Source organism: Lygodium microphyllum, chromosome 10, assembly GCF_053477565.2.
Source record: "Lygodium microphyllum isolate KBCC chromosome 10, Lygodium_microphyllum_v1.1.10, whole genome shotgun sequence".
Taxonomy (NCBI): domain Eukaryota; kingdom Viridiplantae; phylum Streptophyta; class Polypodiopsida; order Schizaeales; family Lygodiaceae; genus Lygodium; species Lygodium microphyllum.
Window position 1 is genome coordinate 1,657,867 of NC_141144.1, and position 20,922 is coordinate 1,678,788.

The following is a 20,922-nucleotide window of genomic DNA, read 5'->3' on the forward strand; positions in this document are numbered from 1 at the left end:
CCATATTTTTGTCTCTTTGTTTGTTAGCAAAAGAACACTTGGACACACAAGTATGCTAGCTCCAAATATTAAGCCCACACATCCAAAAGGCTAACAATGAAATAGATGTGGCACTCATTTGCCAACTTTTGTGGTTAGACCCAATAATATTCACTAGGTACTATGTCCACAAGTTTGAGGTGCTAAAGCATGCAATCTTGAAGAATAATATAATCCTTACAAAGTGAATGACTATTGTGACACAGTTCTAGACTCATGGAACCCATCACGATATAATCCTTACAAAGTGAATGACTATTGTGACATAGTTCTAAAGTCATGGAACCCATCATGACCACGAACTGCTTTGGGCAATTGACTCCCCAGACATATCTAGCCATATTGCACGTGCAATCTTTCATTGATCTACATATGTCAACAGACAATGCACTATTGCTAAAACATATGGTTGAAATGCAAGTGCAACACCATATGTAGACTTGTAGAAAAAGGAGAATAACCTACCATCTTGAGTTCCAAAAGCCACCTTGCGCCCTGTTGGCATGTGCATGAATCCACCTTTGAAGGTTGTGATTTGAGATAAGCATAGGTTAGTGTTCCAACATTTTCACACCAGCCCAAGATTTCATCTCATGCATGGCTAGCCACACTCAACATAGGATGAGCAAATGTATAAGCAAGCATTGTCATACACAATTTCAAGTCCAATAATACTTTATAATTGTAATCACAGACACATACATGAATACATTATATCCAAAATTACAACAAATGTGGGGTTCTAACATAGACATTAAATTCACACAAAATGCGCATGGTACAACAAGTTACTGCATCTCCTACATGGCTAAAGCACCCATCATAGCTACTAGTGCATTGAAGTATGCACCATGTATTGCATCGAGGACAAGTTGGATGCATTTGAGCGGTTGCAAAAAGCTAGGAAACACACTACTAAACACACAACAACTAAGCATACATGCAATAAGCGCGCACATATATGCTTGTCATTGCCTCTAAAGATGACCCTACTTTTGCCCTTTCAAAACGCTTCAAGGGATTCCATGTTGGAGCTCTCCGCATGAGTAGCGTAGACCATATCTATGCAATAATCACAAGACTATACTTTTACATGGCCCAAGTTTCTACTACTGGTGTGATCATTCAATCAGCACATGTGCTTGTAACCCAAGCCCTTCCTTAAAACTCCTAATCCAATGCATTGTAAATGGTCCCTAGGAGCAAATCCATCGTGCATCCCACACCTCATCCCTTACAAATCTCAGTTTTCCTCCATGGCTTCACCTTTTGCAACAATCTATATTTACTATATTTTTGGGGTAGGCCATATTGATTTTTCAACTTGTTCAATTGTTTTCTCGAGGTTTTTAAATTTTCTTAGTGTTATATGTTATTGGTTATCTGATCATGTGTACGCCAAGCCACACATGTCAATAGGGTTAGTTTGAGTAAATAGGGGTCATGTACAATGCACCAATTTTGGTTTCACACAGTTGAGAATCAAATGATATGAATTTGCCATTTCTAAAATAAAAATTTTGCAAAAGTTCAAGGTCTTAAAATTTCTTTTTAAGTTTCTTTGAAATATTTTGTATTTCATTTTTACATGACCTTGATTTTTAGTTAACATTGCCTACCTCCACATGCACATGAAATTATAATGACCTTTTGATGTTTCTCTTGTTTTTTTTTTTCACCTTGCTTGATTGGCCTAGTTAGCCTACTTCCATACCCACAAAAATTATAGTTGTTTTCTATATGTACTAGCAATTGATTTCACCTCTAGTTATGAATAGGTGTTTTCACCTTTATAATGTTTATAATCAATCGATGGGAATGCTCATGAAAAATATTTTTGAAATAGCAGATACAAAATTCTTTAACTCAATATTTTGGAGGGGTTGTTTAATCATATTTTATATATTTGAATTTTTTGTAATTAGAATTTTTATAAAGTTCAAGATTTTATATCTTATTCATTAAATTTCAAAGGTTTTTTTTTTGAAAATTTGGTAAAAATTCATTTTACAGTAAACCTTAATGTTTCGTGATCACTATGACATACATACAAGACTTTACAATTATTTTTGATATTTACTAAAAATTGTTTCCACCTACTCTCTTGGCATGGTTAGCCTACCTCCACACCTGCAAGAGTATATAATTCTTTTTTACTACTACAAGAGTTATAGTTACTTTTTGATTTATATGTACTAAAAATAGTTTTCGTTTTCACCTACTATGTTGGCATGGTTAGCCTACCTCCACACCTACAAGAGTTCACAATCATATTTTACTACAATAGTTTATAGTTAGTTACTTTTTAAATGATAATATTTGCTAACAATTGTTTTCACCTCTGCAGTGCTTATAAGCGATCGATGGCCAAGTTCACCGTCACCGTGCTGTGGAAATACTGAATGCAAGGCAAGAAGATTCCGCAGGATTCACAGCGAAATATGGGAGCCGAAGCGAGAGTGTCCTCCTCGTCTACTTCTTCGTCCTCTTCTTCTTCTTCTTCTTCTTCTTCGTCTTCTTCTTCTGCCTCGGAAGGCAGTAGCAGCAGCGACCATTCTCGCAGGCATAAAAGACGTGACAGAAGAAGCAGGCGTACAGGCAAACGCAGCCGCCATGATCGTCATTCGAATAAGTAAGTTAAGAACATTGCCTTGACCTTAAAAAAGAAGAAGAAAAATAACAGTTTGTTCTTTTCCTGTAATGGTTAATTGTATGTACTACGAACCTGAAATGCAAGAGTCACAAGAGAACTATATGAGCAGCAAAGAGACTGAAGAGACAGTAGCATGCCAAGAACCCAAATCACCCCTGGAAATGAGGCTCGCGTACTGTATGATGCTAAACTGCCAGTGTAAGAAAAAGAACTTTTTGGGCTGAACAGCATAGTTGTGTTAACAGGGTAATGCAATTTGAGGGGGGGGGGGGGGGGCGGTCGGCGGCTTCAATCTGTGTCTATTTCTTTTATAATCCACTCAAAGGACAACATTTAATTAGTGTCTTAGGTAAAGCATCTATATCAAAGCTTTATCAACGATGACAATATAAATGTAGCTGTTCCCACAACATACATCCTTATAACATTATCAACGATTCACCCTTTTGTGGTTTCTGATGTTTATAACTGCTCACAAATTATAGAGAGGGGTCAGAAAGGGTTATATCTTGACAAATTTATCTGTGATCACAATATAAATGTAGTCAGTCCCACAGCATACATCATTATAGGTATTGTCAATGAATAACCTTTTCGTGGGCACAAAAACTAGGTTCAGCTAGACAGAAACTTATTACGATGTCACACATGATGTTTTGAACGTGTGGCCCACTAAGGCTTTGAGTGTGATACAGGAATGCAGTGGGTGATTACTTCTGTGTGTTTGGTTGCTTGGTCCATGCTCATGTGCCATAGAATCTGTGCGGCAAGATTGCTGATAATGGCGCCAGAATTGATTTTAAAACATAGGAGGCAAAGAAAAAATTTGAGATGTTTGAGAGGATTTTACCCATTACCATGGATGGAGACGACCTACCTCCTCAAAATCAGAATTTGCAGTAGTAGTTAATGTGCCGGATGCCTGGATTCAGCCTATGGTTTAGCCTGTTGATACACAACTTACAAGTGTGGATCACGCTGTCAACCAGCAACTTTCAGATTTGTGGGAAGCACATGTAGTGCCTTGTTGGCTGGTGACAACTCTCTCAGAAAGCTAGCTTTCTGTCCCATTACCTAAGTAGAACTTGCAGTAGTATGTGTGAGGCTGAGGGTCTCACTATCTAGAGTACACTAAGTCTCCTTGGTTGGCTACCATCATAGGCAAAAGAGCTTGGCTGTTTTGAGGAAGTGAGGGATAACGTGCAGTTGATGCAAGCCGTGCATGAAGACTTAAAACTCCAATAAAGAGAATAACACCCGAGATGTGGTAGACATGTTTGTAGGTGAAAAGGCCATTAGTACCTAAATAGGTATTTAAGCGCAAGCACAAGCCTGATTGTACTATGGTAGTTATGAGGCGTGGCTAATTGCAAAGGGTCATGAACAAAGAAAGGCATATATTATGAAGAGACCCTTGCTTCCACTTCCAAGATGATTGCCACCATGTCAAGCAAGTAAAATTAAAGCTTGAATCAAATCTTACTATGACATACTTTTTTGGCCTAAATTAACTCCAAAAACAACCCCAAAAAGAATTATTTCAAAAAGAAAAGTTACTTTTTAAATGTGGTAGGTCAAATGACTTAATATTCCTATAAATAGGCAATTGTGTTTCTAATCTCTCCCATTTTGAGCAACGGCTTTTCCATTGCCATCATTGCCTTGCTTTTATGTGCTACTCATTGCCAACCTCTCCCTTGTTACATTTTTTCCACCAGCCCTTGAGTGATCTGTTGCCCTCATTGCAGCATCCTCATGTGAGTGCATAGTATGGAAGCAAGAGGACACACATAGAGAAAGAACAAGATAGATGATGATGAAGGAACAGGCATAGAATTGAACATAAAGAAGGTTGAATACAAGTCCTTGCACTTGTGGTCATTGCCGCGCTAGTGAGGGTGGCAGATTGCAGAGGCAGGAGAGAGAAGATCTGAGGAGATGAGAGAAAGATAATGATGGGTAGAGAAAGAAGAGTGCATGTAGCAAGATGACCATGACCACTAGCACTAGTAGAAAGAGAAAAACACGATAATAAGCATAGCGGAGGGAAAGCCCTAAAAATAGAGAGTGCTATCAAAATTGGTGGATTGGACAAATTGTAGTCGACCTGCCTCAAAATGTTGCTAACTATCTGGAGAATCATTTGATTTGGTGTAACCACGGGAGGAAGCAACATATAGTCATTTGCATGCCATCTGCATTTGATTTGGTGTAACCTGCCCCTTTCTCATTTGTTAAAGAATAAGCCTGTGATTCAAAGAGTACCCCAAAAGAATGAGAAGCTCAAATCCGGGCTCAAGCTTACCTCATTTGTTGTCCAATGTGCTCGTGTACACATTAAAGGCCTCAAAGGGGATCTTCTTAGGGACCATAATTGTCATGCTACGGTTTAGAAAATAGAAACCAAGGTGATCATTACAATTGGCCACAAGCACTCTGGTAACTCAACTAAAAAGAGCATGGATCATGCCATGTTCATCACACTCCAATACTGGCCCATGGCCTTTTTGGGCTTGCCCAATGCATGACCAGCATGCCACATGGCACTCCAACAGCAATCATTCCTTTTCCTTTGCATTCCCCGACAATTGCAAGCTAGGCAACACATTTCCAAGCAGGATGGACATTCCCAAGCAAGACAAATATCATTTCATATAGTCATCTGCATTTCTGAGTGCCCCTTTCTCATGCCATTTGCATGCAATCTCCAGTGTCCTGTAAATCTTGCTAGAGTGCAAAGTTGTTGCAAATATTGCTTTTTGCCTTAAATTGGCCACTATTGTATCGCCATTCCTGTCCCCTTCCCCATCCCATTTTTCTATGGTTCAGTGTACCTTTTCCTTAAAATGCAGACATTAGGGCAGTAAAGCACAAGGCTGATAGTGACAAGCAAAAATATGGGCAGCAAGGGTCCTCAAGGACAGAATTCGAGAGAAGGTGTCACCAGCACAGAGAGAAAAGATTTCAGCACCCAAAATGCAGACTCTAGCATGCAAAAAGAGTACAATATAGCAGTTAGTTCCTTTCAATGGAATGCACAAGCATTTTGAGTACATAAAGAGTGCACGGATGCCACATTTTATCCTAATGCTGGTCCTTAGCCAGTTAAAGTTCATTTTGAGTATGTAAAGTGTGTTGGTCTGGCTTTTAGTCCTATACCATCTGAAGTTGGTTCTGCTATCAGGTCATCAGTGTGTGCCTCTAGGGCATTTCTACTTGTCTACGATTTTCTGGACTATGAGTTATGTTATAGTGCCACTATTCAGATCATGGATTATAGACTTGTAAGGATGTTAGTATTGTGATATGTACTTAGACACTGAATAGTGTGTGTGTGTGTGTGTGTGTGTGTGTATAATTTGATCCTTCTATATGTATGCAATTAACAACATTTTGCATGAGTATATTGTTTGTGTCATTTTGTTTAACTGTGCTATTATGTTTAGAGAGCTGCTGGAAAAGCGTTCCAAGCATCAACAGTCCAGTTTTGATAAGGAGCGGTTAGGCAAGAGAAAAAGAAAGCATTACTCTGAAAGATACACAAAATCTGATCAAAGGAAGGCCAAAAAAGATCGAAGAAAGGTGAAGGCAGTAAAGGTTGTCGAAGGAGTGGAAAATTGTTCCTCTTTCGACTCAAAAAATGAAGTCTGTCACAACCCCTTGGATTCTAGCATGGATTTGCACAGGCCCAATGGTTCTCTAAAGGTACTTAGCATGATCAGCCTTTTGATAGCTTCAATCTCGGTGATGCCTCAAAAGCTTTAGGCTGTTTTTAATGTTAAGCAGAAGTGAACTATGCTATAACTTTGCCACCCTGTAATAAGTACCATGCCCCATGTACATCTATTGTTTGGAAGCTGCGCCAACTCTTTATTTATTCTCTCCACAATCTTAACCCTTTGCATCAACTGGTCTTGTTATTTTATTGATGTAGCAATTCTTGGATATCCATCAATGGGATTGAGATTCTAATTCTTGGCACTTCTTTTGTCATAGCTCATCTATGCTGCTGTTTGAATGTGCATTTATGTGAGCAGAAGTTTCTGCAAAGGTTTTAGTGCAGACAAACGGGCTTATTGTAATTCTTTACAAGTTATGTTTATTTATGCTTACAGTTGTCTCTTATTGCTTTATTTCTGGAGCCGTTTCTTGTTAGTGAGATTCTGGAAATTGAGAGCCATTTAGGCGGATGGATGACTATTTTCCTTCATATCCTCTCAATTCATCCTCATGTGCACTCAATATTGTTACTATTAATCTGTTGCTAGGTGATGATGGATGCTCAAGAACATCAAAAAGCTATGATACGCCAGAATGCTGAGATTGCTAAGGTAATTGTATGCCCTCTTTATGTTTTGAAAAGTGCATGAAGCATTTGGTCACACAGATAACAGTTTGCTTGAACAGAGTTGTTATGAAAAAGCTTCAACAAAGCCATGCGAAGGTTGGATATATAACTCAAGGATTAATAATCAATTGACAATAAATCAGGCAAGCTGATGGTTTACACCTTGAAAGGCTCAAGCTATTGTCCACACCAAAGAAACATGTGGCTTATTAAAACATGAATGAGTAGAGAGGAATTTAACTCTCATGATACCAAAGTAACAAGCATGCCTAGCTAGATGTCAATGATACATGTATAGTGTCTGTGCAATGCATTGACTGAAGGTGATATCTGCACATTACCACAGCCATTGATCCATGGTTTGCATACCAAATGTTGATGCTGTAGTTAAAAAAACATTTTGTGAGTTGACACCCTTGATTCCTAATTAGAATGACTCTAGAACACTCATTTATTACCTTCTAAGTTGGTTGGGTGTTGCAATGCCTCTTATATTTGTGTCTGTGAAATATCATGAAGAGCTTTTGTGCTGTTTTGTGAGTGTTGATTTTCAAGTTGAATCTTGCTCTTCTGCACAGTAATGCCTTAATACGTAGGGGCTGCAGCATTTGGAAGTGCATGCATAGGCTAAGTGGCAACCTGTTGTGCCCACTGCCCATGAGGAGGTGTCGCTGCTAACACCTTCTCTTAGATCTTGGACATGGCATAAGGCATAGGGATCTGGATTGCTGATGTAAAGTGGCACGAGGAAGAGCTTTGGTGAAGAGATCCATCGAATCATCCTCCATTTTATAGTTCTCCACAATGATAATGATGATGCACCAATGTTAGACTGATTAAGGAAAACTCGGAGGGTTACTTGAGTTTTTTTGATATGCACCTCTTTTTGCGTTTACATACAAAGTATTTGTCCTCTTCAGGACTCAAACTTGTGTGAATTGACAAAATATTAGCTTCTTCTCGAAGATTACCAAAATCTTGCACAGAAGTAGAAACAGGAGGTGTTGAAACAGAAGTAAAAGCATGCATATCTGACACTGGAGTAGGAGGAGAAATAAATGTAGGTTTGTACTCTGTGCTAGTTTCTCCAACAGGATGGCCAGTCCCAAATGGGGGTTTCGTCCTTCTTGCAAAATCATTAGACTTGTGCACCGAATCTGAGGCTAAATAATCACTGTTACTTTCAGTTGTTGTTGGGCTCGATGAGAATCAAGTCGTATCTCGTATGGTCTGTAAGCACTATGGTAGTCAGATCTTTCTACCCTTTCATTGGATTGTGGAGTGAGCTGAGAGACCCAGTCATGCTCAGTTCTTGACATAGGTTGTTTTGGAGATTGCAGCAATGTGGATGTGTTTGAAGCCATCTTCCCTTTGAGGTTCTTCGTCTAGGATGTTGAGCTTTCAGATCAAGTCCTAGGTTCCTTTAGAGAGTACCTAGCTCTAATACCATGTGAAGAAATACTCCAACACCAAAGACAAACACAAGTGTACAACGTACATCAAAACACAAAGCGTAATAGAAGAACACGGAGGTGAAGAGTAACTTAGAGGCAATGGACTCAGAAGAATGAATATGATGCTGAATGCAGTAAATAGACTGAAATGCAGCAGGCAGCCTTTGAATGTGATCAGCAACTGCAAATACAGATCTGTGTTTGGATCAGGCTGAACACAGTAGCAGCAGCTTGGGGATAGTGGGCCGCTTAGTGGAAGTGATCATAGAGACGATGGTGACAATTGAGATTGCAAAGCACATCAGTCAAACTGCCCTTGGATGGATAGCAACTGCTGAACACTACAGACGTAGCAGGGAAGGTGCTGGCTGTCAAAAGATGACGTACCAGTGAGACAGTAGGGTTTGCGGGGAGGAACATGGAGTGAACTCGGCAAACATGGCGAAGAGAAGAGAAGAGAGAAGAAACTCTGATGAATGGAAGATGATGAAGACAGCCATGAACCACGAACCGCAATGTCCTCCTGAAGGGGTGTGAGGGTAATGGAGAGGCTGGAGCGAAGAGGTGACGGACTGAATGAATCAGCCATAAGGAATGAATGAGAGAGTGGCCTATAAATAGGCACAGTCAGTCTAGGATGGAGTCCTTTTTTGGGGCTCCAAACCCTAAACGCAAAATGCAAAAACACAAACTGCGGGTGAAGGGTTTCTCAACACCCCCTCTCAGGCCCAAAAAGGGGAACAAGAGAAGAGTGAGGTGGAGATGCAATGCTACATGTTGAAGAATGCTCATGCAACAGGTACCACTTGGACAGTGTCCCTCGTGGGGAAATTGTTCACTTGCCCAAGCGCCCTAGTACAAAGATGATGAAAACATGCATGCATAGGAGGAATGCCGGACTTTGTGTGGTGCCAAGAACCATAAGGATATGCCTGTACTTGATCTCGGGAGGTGGCTCCATGTTGACCGAGGAATGAAGAAGAAGTAGATGCCCCTTCTGAGGGCAAAGAAATAACATCCCCCTCTGAATCCCCCTCTGAAGTAGATAGGGAATCCAAAAACTCATGGATCATGGACTCCGAAATGTCCGATGGCGAAGGAAGTACCTCCGATCGTGTCGAAGAAGGTATCTGGGGTACTGAAGAGCTCCCAGAGGTAGCCTCTCGAACTTGAGTAGTCGAGGGTGGGGAAGGGTGGGGCTTAGAATGAGCAAGAGGTGGGCAACAGTCGCTGTCTCTCAGTGGAGCAGACTGGGTAGAGAAGGAGTCGAGCAGTCATTGTCTCTCGAAGGAGCGGACTGACGAGGAGATGGTATCAAACAATCACTGTCTCTCGATGGAGTGGATTGCAGAGCCGTAGGTCGTGGAAGCCACTGTACCTGAAAATAAGTGGGAGAAGACTGTCACTAGCATTGTGATGATCTCCAGGAGGTCATAGCGCCAATCGATACTCCATGTATTTGAAAGGACTTAGTGTACATCAGATGTGTCTTATTGCCTTGAGCATAGTACTTTGATAGCCGATGCAGAACAATTTGTGTGGCCCAGAAAGGAGAGGTGGCACAAGGAGTGCCTGGTGGAAGACGCATATACTCTGGGGGGGTGGGGAGCAAAGGTCGAAGTCGGCAAGCATCGGTGGTGTGGCCGGTGATGCCACAGTAGGAGCACCGAGTAGTCTGGTCATCTGTTGGTAAAGAAGCCATGGATACCAGCGTGCCTTGCTGAAGAAGAAGAGGTCAGCCACCATGAACCATGAACCGCAATGTCCGCCTCAAGGGGTGTGAGGGCAGTGTGAAGCACGAATTGCAATGTCCGCCTCAAGGGGTAGGAGGGTAGTGGAAGGGCTGGAAGTGAGCTGCTAGTGGGAGGAGGATGTGACCAGCAGTAAGAGGCTGCAACCAGTAGAAAAACGCAGGTGAGGAGAGAAAAATACTAAAAACGTAGGCAGGAGAGCTTGTAGGAGAGAGAAAGACTAGAAACGTAGGCTGCAAGAGAGAGAAAGACTAAAAACGCAAGCAGGACAGTGATGACGTGGTAGGCTGTATGGTAGCAGGTCTGCATAGGAATAGCAATTGCCTGGCTGGAATCAGCTCCAAACTGCGTAAAGAGGGCTGGAAATCAGGCGCCAATTGGTGGAGACAGCAATGGACAGCTTCGGTTGAGATATCCTCCGCGAACAGGGTGTGGGCAGCAAGATGAAACACCTAATATCTGCAAAAACGAGATTGTTTTCTGAATGGAGAGTGATCAGCAATAGTCGCTTTGCTGTAAACAGCTGCAAACTGCGGGTGGAAGGCTGGAAATAGGCGCCAGACTGTAGATGACAGCAAGGGACAGCTGAGATTGTGATGTCCTCCGCGAAAGGGGTGTGGGTAGCAAGCTGAAAACACTTGAAACCTGCAAAAATGAGATTTTGATGCAGTGGAAGAAGAAGAGAAGTGGATGTCGAACCTGCCACCTGTCTTTGCCTTCATTGGAGTTGAGGATCTTTGCCTCTGTTTGAGTAAATCCGGCTTTGATACCGTGTCAAAAGATAACGTACCAGTGAGACAGTAGGGTTTGCGGGGAGGAACACAGAGTGAACTCGGCAAACATGGAGAAGAGAAAAGAAGAGAGAAGAAACTTTGATGAATGGAAGGATGAAGTTCTGAATCATAGAGTGAATGTGATACAAGGGAACAAGGGTGCTGTAGCACAAGGAAGACGATGAAGACAACCACGAACTATGAACCGCAATGTCCTCCTGAAGGGGTGTGAGAGTAGTGGAGAGGTTGGAGCAAAGAGGTGACAGACTGAATGAATTAGCCGTAACGCAAAAACGCAAACTGCGGGTGAAGGGTGGAACAGTGCTTCTAGTTTGGGCTGATGTAGACTGATTGCCAGGAGTTGCAGCAAGTCTGGCACCACCATGAACTGAGGTATCTGTTGCGGAGGGATGTAGACAGCAGTGGAGAAGGCGGCGCAAGCTGAAGGAGGACCTACAGAAGATTAGATGGGCTGAGTGGAAGGGCTGCCTTCTATTTAAATTTTATAGTTGAGTGGATTCTTCCAACTTAGAGTTTGGCATATGGTATACAAGCACTGTAACCAGCCTTCCTTCTTGGATGGGTGGTAAATCCCTGATTACAACTTAATTACAGTAGCAAACAATAAATGCCAATTTGAAAATACAAATTTACCTACTGATCTTGGACTATGCACATCCGATTGGCCCAAAAATTGGCACCCCTTGTAAAGAAATGCCTAAACACAGAAACATAAATAGAAACCGTATGACAAAGCACAGACTGATAAAAGAACATAGTTAGGGTTAGGGTAACTCAGAGACAATGAACACAGTGAATGAATGAAGTGATATGTTTACTAAATATATGATGCTCATGCAGCAAACACACTATGCAGTAAATGAATACTGTACCTCAAACTCCTGTATCTCAAGGATTAGGGCAAGGGTAATGAGTTGGAGAGTGTGTCATACTCTAAATAAACGGATCCCGAATCGCAACAAGACAGTCTCCAGATGTCGAACACTAGCAAACGCAGTAGTGAGAAGTTGGATTTGATGTAGACAACAGTGAGGAGAGAGCAAGACTAAAAATGCAGGCACAAGTGAGAGAAAGACTAAAAATGCAGGCAGGATAACCCGCAAAGAGAGAAAGATAAAAACGTAGGCAGGACAGCTTGCAAGAGAGAAAGACTAAAAACGTAGGCAGCAGGTGAGAGAAAGACTAAAAATGCAGGCAGTAGGACTGTGATGACGTGGTAGGCTATACGACAGCAGGTCCGTACAGGAACAATAGTTGCCTGGTTGGAATCAGCTCCAAACTGCGTGAAGAGGGCTGGAAATCAGGTGCTAATTGATGGAGACAGCAATGGACAGCTTCGATTGAGATGTCCTCCGCAAACGGGGTGGGGGTAGCAAGCTGAAACACCTGAAATTTGCAAAAACGAAATTGGACAAGAGTGGAGGGATGACTGCCTATTTATAGAAAATTAGGGTTCTAGATACTCTTTCACTACACTCTCTCGATCCGCTTCCCATTTTAGGGTTTTGGCTGAAATAAGCCTAAAATAAGCATGTTTTGGGGCTGTTTAAGTGGCTAAGTGCATTTCTTAGCACAATACCCCTTCAGTATTTCTTTAGCTTTATTGAAGAAGAAGTTGATTTACAATGGGATTCTCCTGATTCCCTTCGCAATCCAAACTCCCCTTGCTGTCCAAAGTGACCAGCAAGTCTTCAATCTATTTTGCCCCTTGATTTGGCCACTTAATTGGCCTTCACCCACTTCATAGACTATGGAAATATCCCAAATTCAATGGTTGGCTAGTCCTGTAATGTGCCTACCAATTGGCTGTCGAAGCACATTTTTAGTGGTCCATCAAGAGACGAGTCTAAGCGATGTCGCCTGACACTCTTATGGAATGTCATGTGGTTTGTCGCCTAGGGTTTCTCGAGTCCGTCTCACAATGGAACATTTGTGGTTGAACCCACTAGGATTGACCTGAAACTTGAGTCCGTAGTGGTCAAGGTCTCCTGATAGCATTCTAGCGTCAAGTTCTGGACATCCTACTTTACGTAGAGATACCCAAGCCAAAGCAGACCCATGCTGCACTTGGTTCAAAGAGAATGGGAAATGAGAGGGATGCGCCGCTCAACCTCTCTGCCAGTAGGGCATAGTCCCATTCTAGTCCCCTAAAACGGCATGAATTGGAATTCTAACCTAACAGTTTCTAAGGGTGGCATGTCGATAAAACCTTGTGAGAAGCCTCCTAGTTCTCTGGGACCACCTTGCCATAGGATAGACCCGTCAGGGGTTCTGTCCACCTGCTTTCCTCAATAGGCGTTCTTTAGTTATCTAATTAGGTCCTATCACATTTATGTGTAACATTTAAAATTAGCTTCCTTAATTAAGCCTTTTAGGGAATAGGGTTCGTTTGTGTTACTTATAGTATGGACACAAAAACAGAGCAAGCAGTCCTTTTGTCAAACAAGTTCAAACAAGCTCCTTAACTTATTTTCAAGTTAATCTTTGTCTCTTGCCCATATAGGAGAAATTATATATCCCTTTTGCCCAACAAAAGTACTTGGTCCAAATCACATGGCACCATAATTTCCATCCATTGTGTTTAGAGCTCCATCTGGCCCCAAGCGGCCTAGGAGTGAAACACAATTTCTGTGGTTGGCGTTTTCACCACTCGACCTTCGGCCTGTGAATCGAACAGTGTCCTTTTCGGGTTAGTCTGTGGTGCGATCTTAGAGATGATCCACCAATGTGAGATAATCAATCTAGCAAGAGCATTTATGTCTCTTCTCTAAGTGACATTTATCTTTTAACCTTTTCTTACTATGCAGCATTTTATCTTGTCTTTATCTTTCTTTCTTCTAAGGCAAGGAATGCGAGACAAATTTGTAACGAAGCAAGATTATCTTCCAATGTAAAATAATTCCCTGAATTATTTTTAATCAACTCATCATTTGGCAGCACAAGATAACTCCTTGACCGTTATTTTATGCGAATCCTTCATAGGATGGATGCAAGACTTTAATGCAAGATCAATTTGTGTACCATCGATGCAAGTTTCATATAATCTTTCCCATGCATGTACCGTCTATGTGCATAATCCTTAGGGTAACCTTACGAACTCTAAACAATATTGCCCTAAGCATAGACTAATCAAAGACTTTCGATGCTTAATACTTTAGAGTCTTATATGCTGCTTATGCTATGCATAGATTTGTCGCATAAGAACTAGGGCAATAAACTTTCCTCGATACAAGCACTTTACAAACTTTATCCTCAAATATTTGAGATGAACTTTATCCTTTTAGTTAACCTATTATCGTGCAATATAGTACGGTCTAATGCATCTCGAGCGGAAATCAAAGCAAGCAATCCTTTAATTTGGAAATACATTACTTACGACCGGTATCGTAGTTGGATTGGCAGTGATGCCCTCGTTTGAAGCTCTGTTGCTTGTTAAGGGATTTCCATCTGCGCGCAATAATTTCTGCTTGGGGACCATTCTCGATCTTCGTCCCCCTTAGATGCGAATCCACAAGACTTCCGCGCTTTGTACCTGATTAACGGGGGCCGATTGGGGAGTGAAATGAGCTTGCGATTGAAGGATAATCTTGCGGAAACAGGGTATGGTTTGGGAAAAGAAAGAACGTGTGGACACCCTCTAATGAGGGGAAGAGAAGGAGACCCTTTCAAAAGACTCTCTTCCTCTCTCTCCCTCTCTCTCTCTCTCTCTCCCTTTTTTTCTTTTTCTTCTTCTCTCTCTCTTTCTCACCTTGTCTGTCACACCCTCTCTCTCTTTCTCCCTCTTTATTTCTCTCTCTCTCACCCTCTCTCTTTGTCCAACGCGCCGTTCCCTTGTGATGGATGGATGGAGAGAAGTAGCCCCAATCGTAGCCCGGGGGGGGGGGGGGGGGAAGAAACGCGGAGAGGAGGTGGAGTGGTGGTATCTTCACCACTCACAAATGCATAGCGGCAGTTTGTGGAGATGGCCTGGGGGGTGGCAAGCCACGTGGCCTCCCTCTCACAATAATTGATATCGCCTTCTTCTCTTGCTTCGTCATCATCATCCTTGTCCACGTTGATAGCTACTTCTTCTCCCCCCTTGGCGTCCGCATCTTCTTCATCCTCCTTCCCCTCGTCACCTGTTCCACGACAGCAGGGGAGACATGAAAAAATAAATTTAAACTAATTTTATTAAATTGTAGGGGGAGGGAGTTCGTATGTGGGGATATTATAAGTCCTCCACCTAAATCTAGTTGAAATGCAACTTGAGCTCTGAAAAATCCAAGTCTTGGAGCTTTCAATTTCTGGTACGCTTCTCGAGGTTGTTGCTAAACCCTAATTTTTGTTGTAAATTAGGGTTTAAAGTAGATAAATTTGCAATTTCTCAGTCCTGGTGATCTCAATGCTGCAAGCAAGGCTGTGAAATGGCTAGGAGATGAGAGAGAGAGCTGTAGAAAGAGAAAATTTAGAGTTTTGTCATGAAGAATGATTGAAAATCAGTCAAATGCAGCTGTTGCCTTGCCACAACAGCTTGTAGATGCAAAGAACTGAAGAAAATCAGTCATTTATTGCTGCTGCCTTGTCTCAACAGCCTATAGATGCTGTCACCTGTTGTTGATTGGTCTTTTCCTGCCCCTGGCTGCCTCAAAAGGTCCTCCAATGATTGCAAATTAGACCAACAGTATCTTCTCTCTCTCTCTCTCTTGTAAGTTGAATACACTAAAAATGTCTCTCTAGAGCATCTAAAGACGTTTTTCAGTCTTGCATGGGTATTCAGCCTTTCCAAATGGTTTTTCTAGCATTAGCCATAAGTAAATGTTAATTTTCAGTCTTTAAATATTGAAAATTAATCTAATAATTATTTCAGCATCTTGAAAAACAATCTGACTGGCCAATAATTAAATTGGCTTCCATTCCCGAGTGTCTCTGTGCCATCTTTGACCATTAGATTGGCGTTAGGTACCATTAAACGTCACTTCTCTAGTGTCACCAATCGACACTTATAACCATATGAATGACCTAGACCAACAATTGACACCAGATACCACCGAGTACCTGTGCAACATAACTTATAGCAACTTTTACCTCTGACATCTTGTGATTTTCTTGGGTCCCGGGCTCGTAAATTTACTCTTACCTTGGTTGCACCTCACATGTGCAACATTTACTTAATCATGTGATTAAAAATTAATCCACATGTTAAGTGAGGTTTCAAAAATACATGTCCTCATGACAGCTCTTTCCCTTGAAATCCTTGCAATCATCCTCGATTGCACTACCAAATTCATCAAAAGCAAAGTACTACATTGGAATTTTTATAGGGTATAATAGTCAATACAACATTGCACACTGTTGTTTAACCATTCCATATGCTCAACATACTGAAGATTATCAGCCAACATAACATAACATAAGATTCACAAAGAATCTCAAAGACATTGCTAGACTATCTTGTGACATGTCCATTTCTCATGAGCTCAACTCATCTGGCAAAACCAAACTATAGCATAGCATAGCCAAGCATAAACCATGGCTAAAACATCAATGGCATCATAATATATGCTATTGTCCATGGAAATAGATGTAAACCATTGAAAAATTTCCATAATCTGATCATAAACTGATCACTTTGCTGATCTGAGAACTGATCACAAATTGGTGCAAATGTGACTCCAAACTGATCACAAACTCATAGCAAAAAAACTGACCAGTAATCAATGCAAAATCTGATTCCAAAAGTGACCATAAATGGTTCTTAAGCTGATCAAAAACTGAGTTGAAAGTGATCAGAATTTTTGTCTCAAAATTGAGGCAAAATTCGTGCCAAATTGATCATAAGCTGATGCAAAAGTATAGTTCTAGTGCCTGGTTGAAACTCATACTCATCTGCATACATCTCACAGTGACTAGTACACTAAGTAGGACCTCATGGCAAACATGTTGTTAGCATAGTACCTTGGATGCATGCTAAATACATTCGAGATCCACTATATACAAGAGTTGTCCATTATTGAAGGAGGGGAAGTGCTACCTCTCCCTTGTAATGACAGTTCTAGCTATGGTTTCTTGTCAATTTCTTGTCATTTCTATTTGATTCTAGGCTTGAATAGGCTAATTTAGTCTTAGGATAAGATCCCTTCATTACATTCATCCACTTTGTTGGATGTATTCTCAATCTTCCCCAAAGATTTGGAAAGTTGCTTATATTGATTATGCATCCCTATGTTCAACATATGCATCTCTCTTGAAAGCATGTGCTTTTCAAAAGGTTCGTGAGACAAGGGATTTCCATCATTACGCAATTGTGCACTATGGGCATTACCAATGCTTACATCATTATCTTGTTGGTCATGATTAAGGGCTTCATTAGTGCTTTTTTGATTGCGTTGATGTATTCTCTGATATCTTCTTGAATGGTCTCCATGACTTAATCTGACCCTTGCTCTGCTGAACTTGATGGAGTCCGAACTAAAGTCGGCTCTAATTGGAAAGCATCAAGGTAAAGCTGCAACAACTGAGGATGGTCTACCAAGTCACCCTCCTCCATCCATTTGGTATCCATTGGTGAATAATTCTAAAACTTCACCAAGTACCTTCTCGAACCCTTATCCCTAATCTTTCTCTCTGGTGCCAAAATGTGCTCTGGTATCAGTATTTCATTGAGCTCTTCAACCTCTAGCTGTACATATCCTTTGGCACATCACCATGAAAAGACCTCAACAAATTGACATGAAAGGCATTGTGTATCTGCCAATGTGGAGGTAATTTCAGCCACTATACCACATTGTTGATCTTCTCCAACACTTGAAATGGCCCATAGGATCTCATAGACAGCTTTGGATACAATCGCTCTTTTCCCTTTATCTTTCTCAGCTGTGTCTTTTCAAATCGCAGTAATACATAATCGCCCTCTTCAAAGTGCAAAGCACGCCTATGACGATCAGTTGCTCTCTTAGTAATCTGAAAGATGATTTTTCATTACTTTGGAAATAGCAAAAGTAGATACAACAGGGACAGATTCCCCTTTCAATTTTACATCCAAAGTATGAACTTTACCTCTGTGGAAAAGGGTCACAATCTTATCATGAGTATCAATCACTGCATGCATACGATGACACCAAGGCATACCAAGCAAGGCATCATATCCTTCCAATGGAGCAATAAAGAACTCTACGCTCTCCACATAACTTTGAATGTGCAAACGAAGCTTTCCAATGATAGGAGTGACCAACTTTGCATGTCCCTTGCATGCCATACCAATCTCACCCATGGGCCCCATCTCATCCTCTTTGATGTCTAAACGGGCTACCATATCAAGAGAGATGAAATTTTACCGTGCCCCTAGATCAAGAAAAATCAATGTATGCTGATCTCTGATTTTGCCCCATGTCCTACAAAGCTCAGTACTATCTTGATTAGGCTGATCTACCACTACATCAAGTACTAAATTAGCAGTGGTTTTGCCTTTCTTTCCCTTATTATCATCCTTTTCAGCTTGCTGTTTATTAGGACAGCTGCGTGCCATATGCCCTTCTTGTTCACAAATATAGCATTTATTTCTAGCCATCAACTCCTACGTCATGCATCACTTTTCCCACTCTTTCTTTGTAATCTGTTCCTCTTTCTAGCCCTATTTTCAGATCTGTCCTGATTTTCAGCTTTATTTTCAGATTTACCCTTTTTCTCAGCCTTTGACTCTTTGACATGTGACTTGGCATCATTATCGTGGAATCCTGCATCCTTTCCATGCAGCAATGTGTGAGTTGTAGTAGCAATTTCTATAAGTTGAGACATGTTGGAAACAGTGGACCTAATGCAAAATCCCGAATACCCTTTGACAGACTGCAAATATATTTCTCCACGTGCTCATGGAGGGGTAATGTGCGATAAGAAGGCACTGGCAACAATGCATCCCAAAACTTCTTATTGTACCGATACAAGTTCTTGCTATCTTTGGAATTCCACTAGTTCCAAGCTGTCATAATGTCTACTTCAAAGGCACTTTTCAACCAATTTGAAGCAAACATTTGCTTGAACTGAACCCAAGTGGTAGGTGACTTCCCTTGAATAAGAAGTGTAGTCCACCACCGCAATGCATTTCCCTTCAAAAATGTGGCTGCCTTGCGTACCTTAGATGCCTCTGTGAAGTTGCTTCTAGAATAGGCTGCATCAAACTGCTGAATAAAAATAAGTGCTTTCAGCTTATCTTGTGCACCACTGAAAGGCTCAAACTTTACACTTTTGCCACCTTCATCATAGTCCTTCAACGAACCTATGGGGGTCAAGTTATCATAAATGGGCTGCTGCAAAAAGGGTGCATTGGCTGTATTTGCATAAAAACCAGCACTATTTGAAGCACCTACATGACCAGCACCAAATCGTTGGGCTCCAACAATCCTTGGGGGTGCCGATGCATATCCATATGGCCCACTTTGTGCCCCAGGCATCATGCCTATGCTGCCATACATGGGATTAGGCATTCCACTTGCATTACCCGGATTTTTGGGTGTTGTAAGCCATGCATTGGCTGCTTCATACCATAGGGATATGTGCCATACATTCTCGTATGTGGTGCCTGTCCAACCATAGCATGAAAAATGGTACCACCACCAATGTATCCTTGTTGTTCCATGCTTGCATGTGCATAATTGCCTTGCTGCCCATGTTTCCATGGATTGGCACTACCAAGTTGACCATGCATTTGCACTTACTGCCCCATGGATACCAACTGTTTGTGCTCATCAGGCATTTTGGGCTCTTCTAAAGAAGGCTTAGGCATTTCCTTTGGTTCTTGTGGCTTTCCCGAAGCTGTAGAAGGTGTCTTCTTCTCTTTGTCTTTGTTGTCCTTCTTTGGGGCATTCAAGAATTGAGTAAACTGGGGATCTTTTGCCAATTCAGCAAAAAGATTTGTTGCTGTACGCATTTGATCCTTGAAGCTATCATCAAATTCTTTAGCCCCTTGTTGGTCATTAGCCTCTTTATGCATTGAAGTGCCAACATTTGGGTCATTTCCCACATTTTCAGCATGCTGTCCATGCTGAGAACCATGCCCAATATCAGTCATTGCATTTCCCCCTTCACCACGTGATTGATCAAGGAGTGATGCATCCTCTCCACTTGATCCTGTATCACCATGTGAAGACATGCTTGCTGTAATTCACTGCTGAGAACAATTTCAGCAATAATGCAATAGTCCCAAGTTGCAATCAAGTACCACGGGCTCACCAATTCAAAGGATTTGATGGTGTCTCGATAGTGGAACCATGTAACCAACCTTTCTTCTGTGGATGGGTGGTAAATCCCTGATTACAACTTAACTACAGCAGCAAACAATAAATGCAAATTTGAAAATACAAATTTACCTACTGATCTTGGACAATGCACACCCGATTGGTCCCAAAATTGGCGCCCCTTTCGGTATTTCTTTAGCTTTATTGAAGAAGAAGTTGATTTACAATGGGATTCTCCCAATCCCCTTCGCCATCCAAACTCCCCTTACTACCAAAGTAACCAGCAAGTCTTCGATCTATTTTGCCCCTTGATTCGGCCACTTAATTGGCCTTCACCCACTTCATAAATGATGGAAATGCCTCAAATTCAATTGATGGTTAGTCCTTCACCTGAATTTAGCTGAAATATGTACCTTCAGCCGTGAAAAATCCAAGTCTTGGAGCTTCCAATTTTCGGCATGCTTCCCAAGGTTGCTGTTAAACCCTAATTTTTGCTATAAATTAGGGTTTATAGCAGATAAATTTGCGATTTCTTAGCCTCAAGTGATAGCCTTTCCAAATGGTTTTTCTAACATTAGCCATAATTAAATATTAATTTTCAGTCTTTAAATACTGAAAATTAATCTAATAATTATTTTGATGCCCTGAAAAATAATCTGACTGGCCAATAATTA

The 20,922-nt window shown here is 41.3% G+C and overlaps 1 protein-coding gene across 4 annotated transcripts in view; it reads left to right on the forward strand.

Annotated features, from left to right (window-relative positions):
- Positions 1-2,384: 2,384 nt before the first annotated feature.
- The window catches only part of LOC148029636 (uncharacterized), an 81,860-nt gene continuing 63,322 nt past the window's right edge, over positions 2,385-20,922 (forward strand). For all 4 annotated transcript variants that reach the window (XM_087685876.1, XM_087685874.1, XM_087685875.1 and 1 more), the window contains exons 1-3: positions 2,385-2,671; positions 6,139-6,397; positions 6,961-7,023. In XM_087685876.1, coding sequence (XP_087542002.1) covers positions 2,442-2,671; positions 6,139-6,397; positions 6,961-7,023 — 552 coding nt within the window. In that variant the 5' untranslated portion in view covers positions 2,385-2,441. The remainder of the gene's footprint in view (positions 2,672-6,138; positions 6,398-6,960; positions 7,024-20,922) is intronic.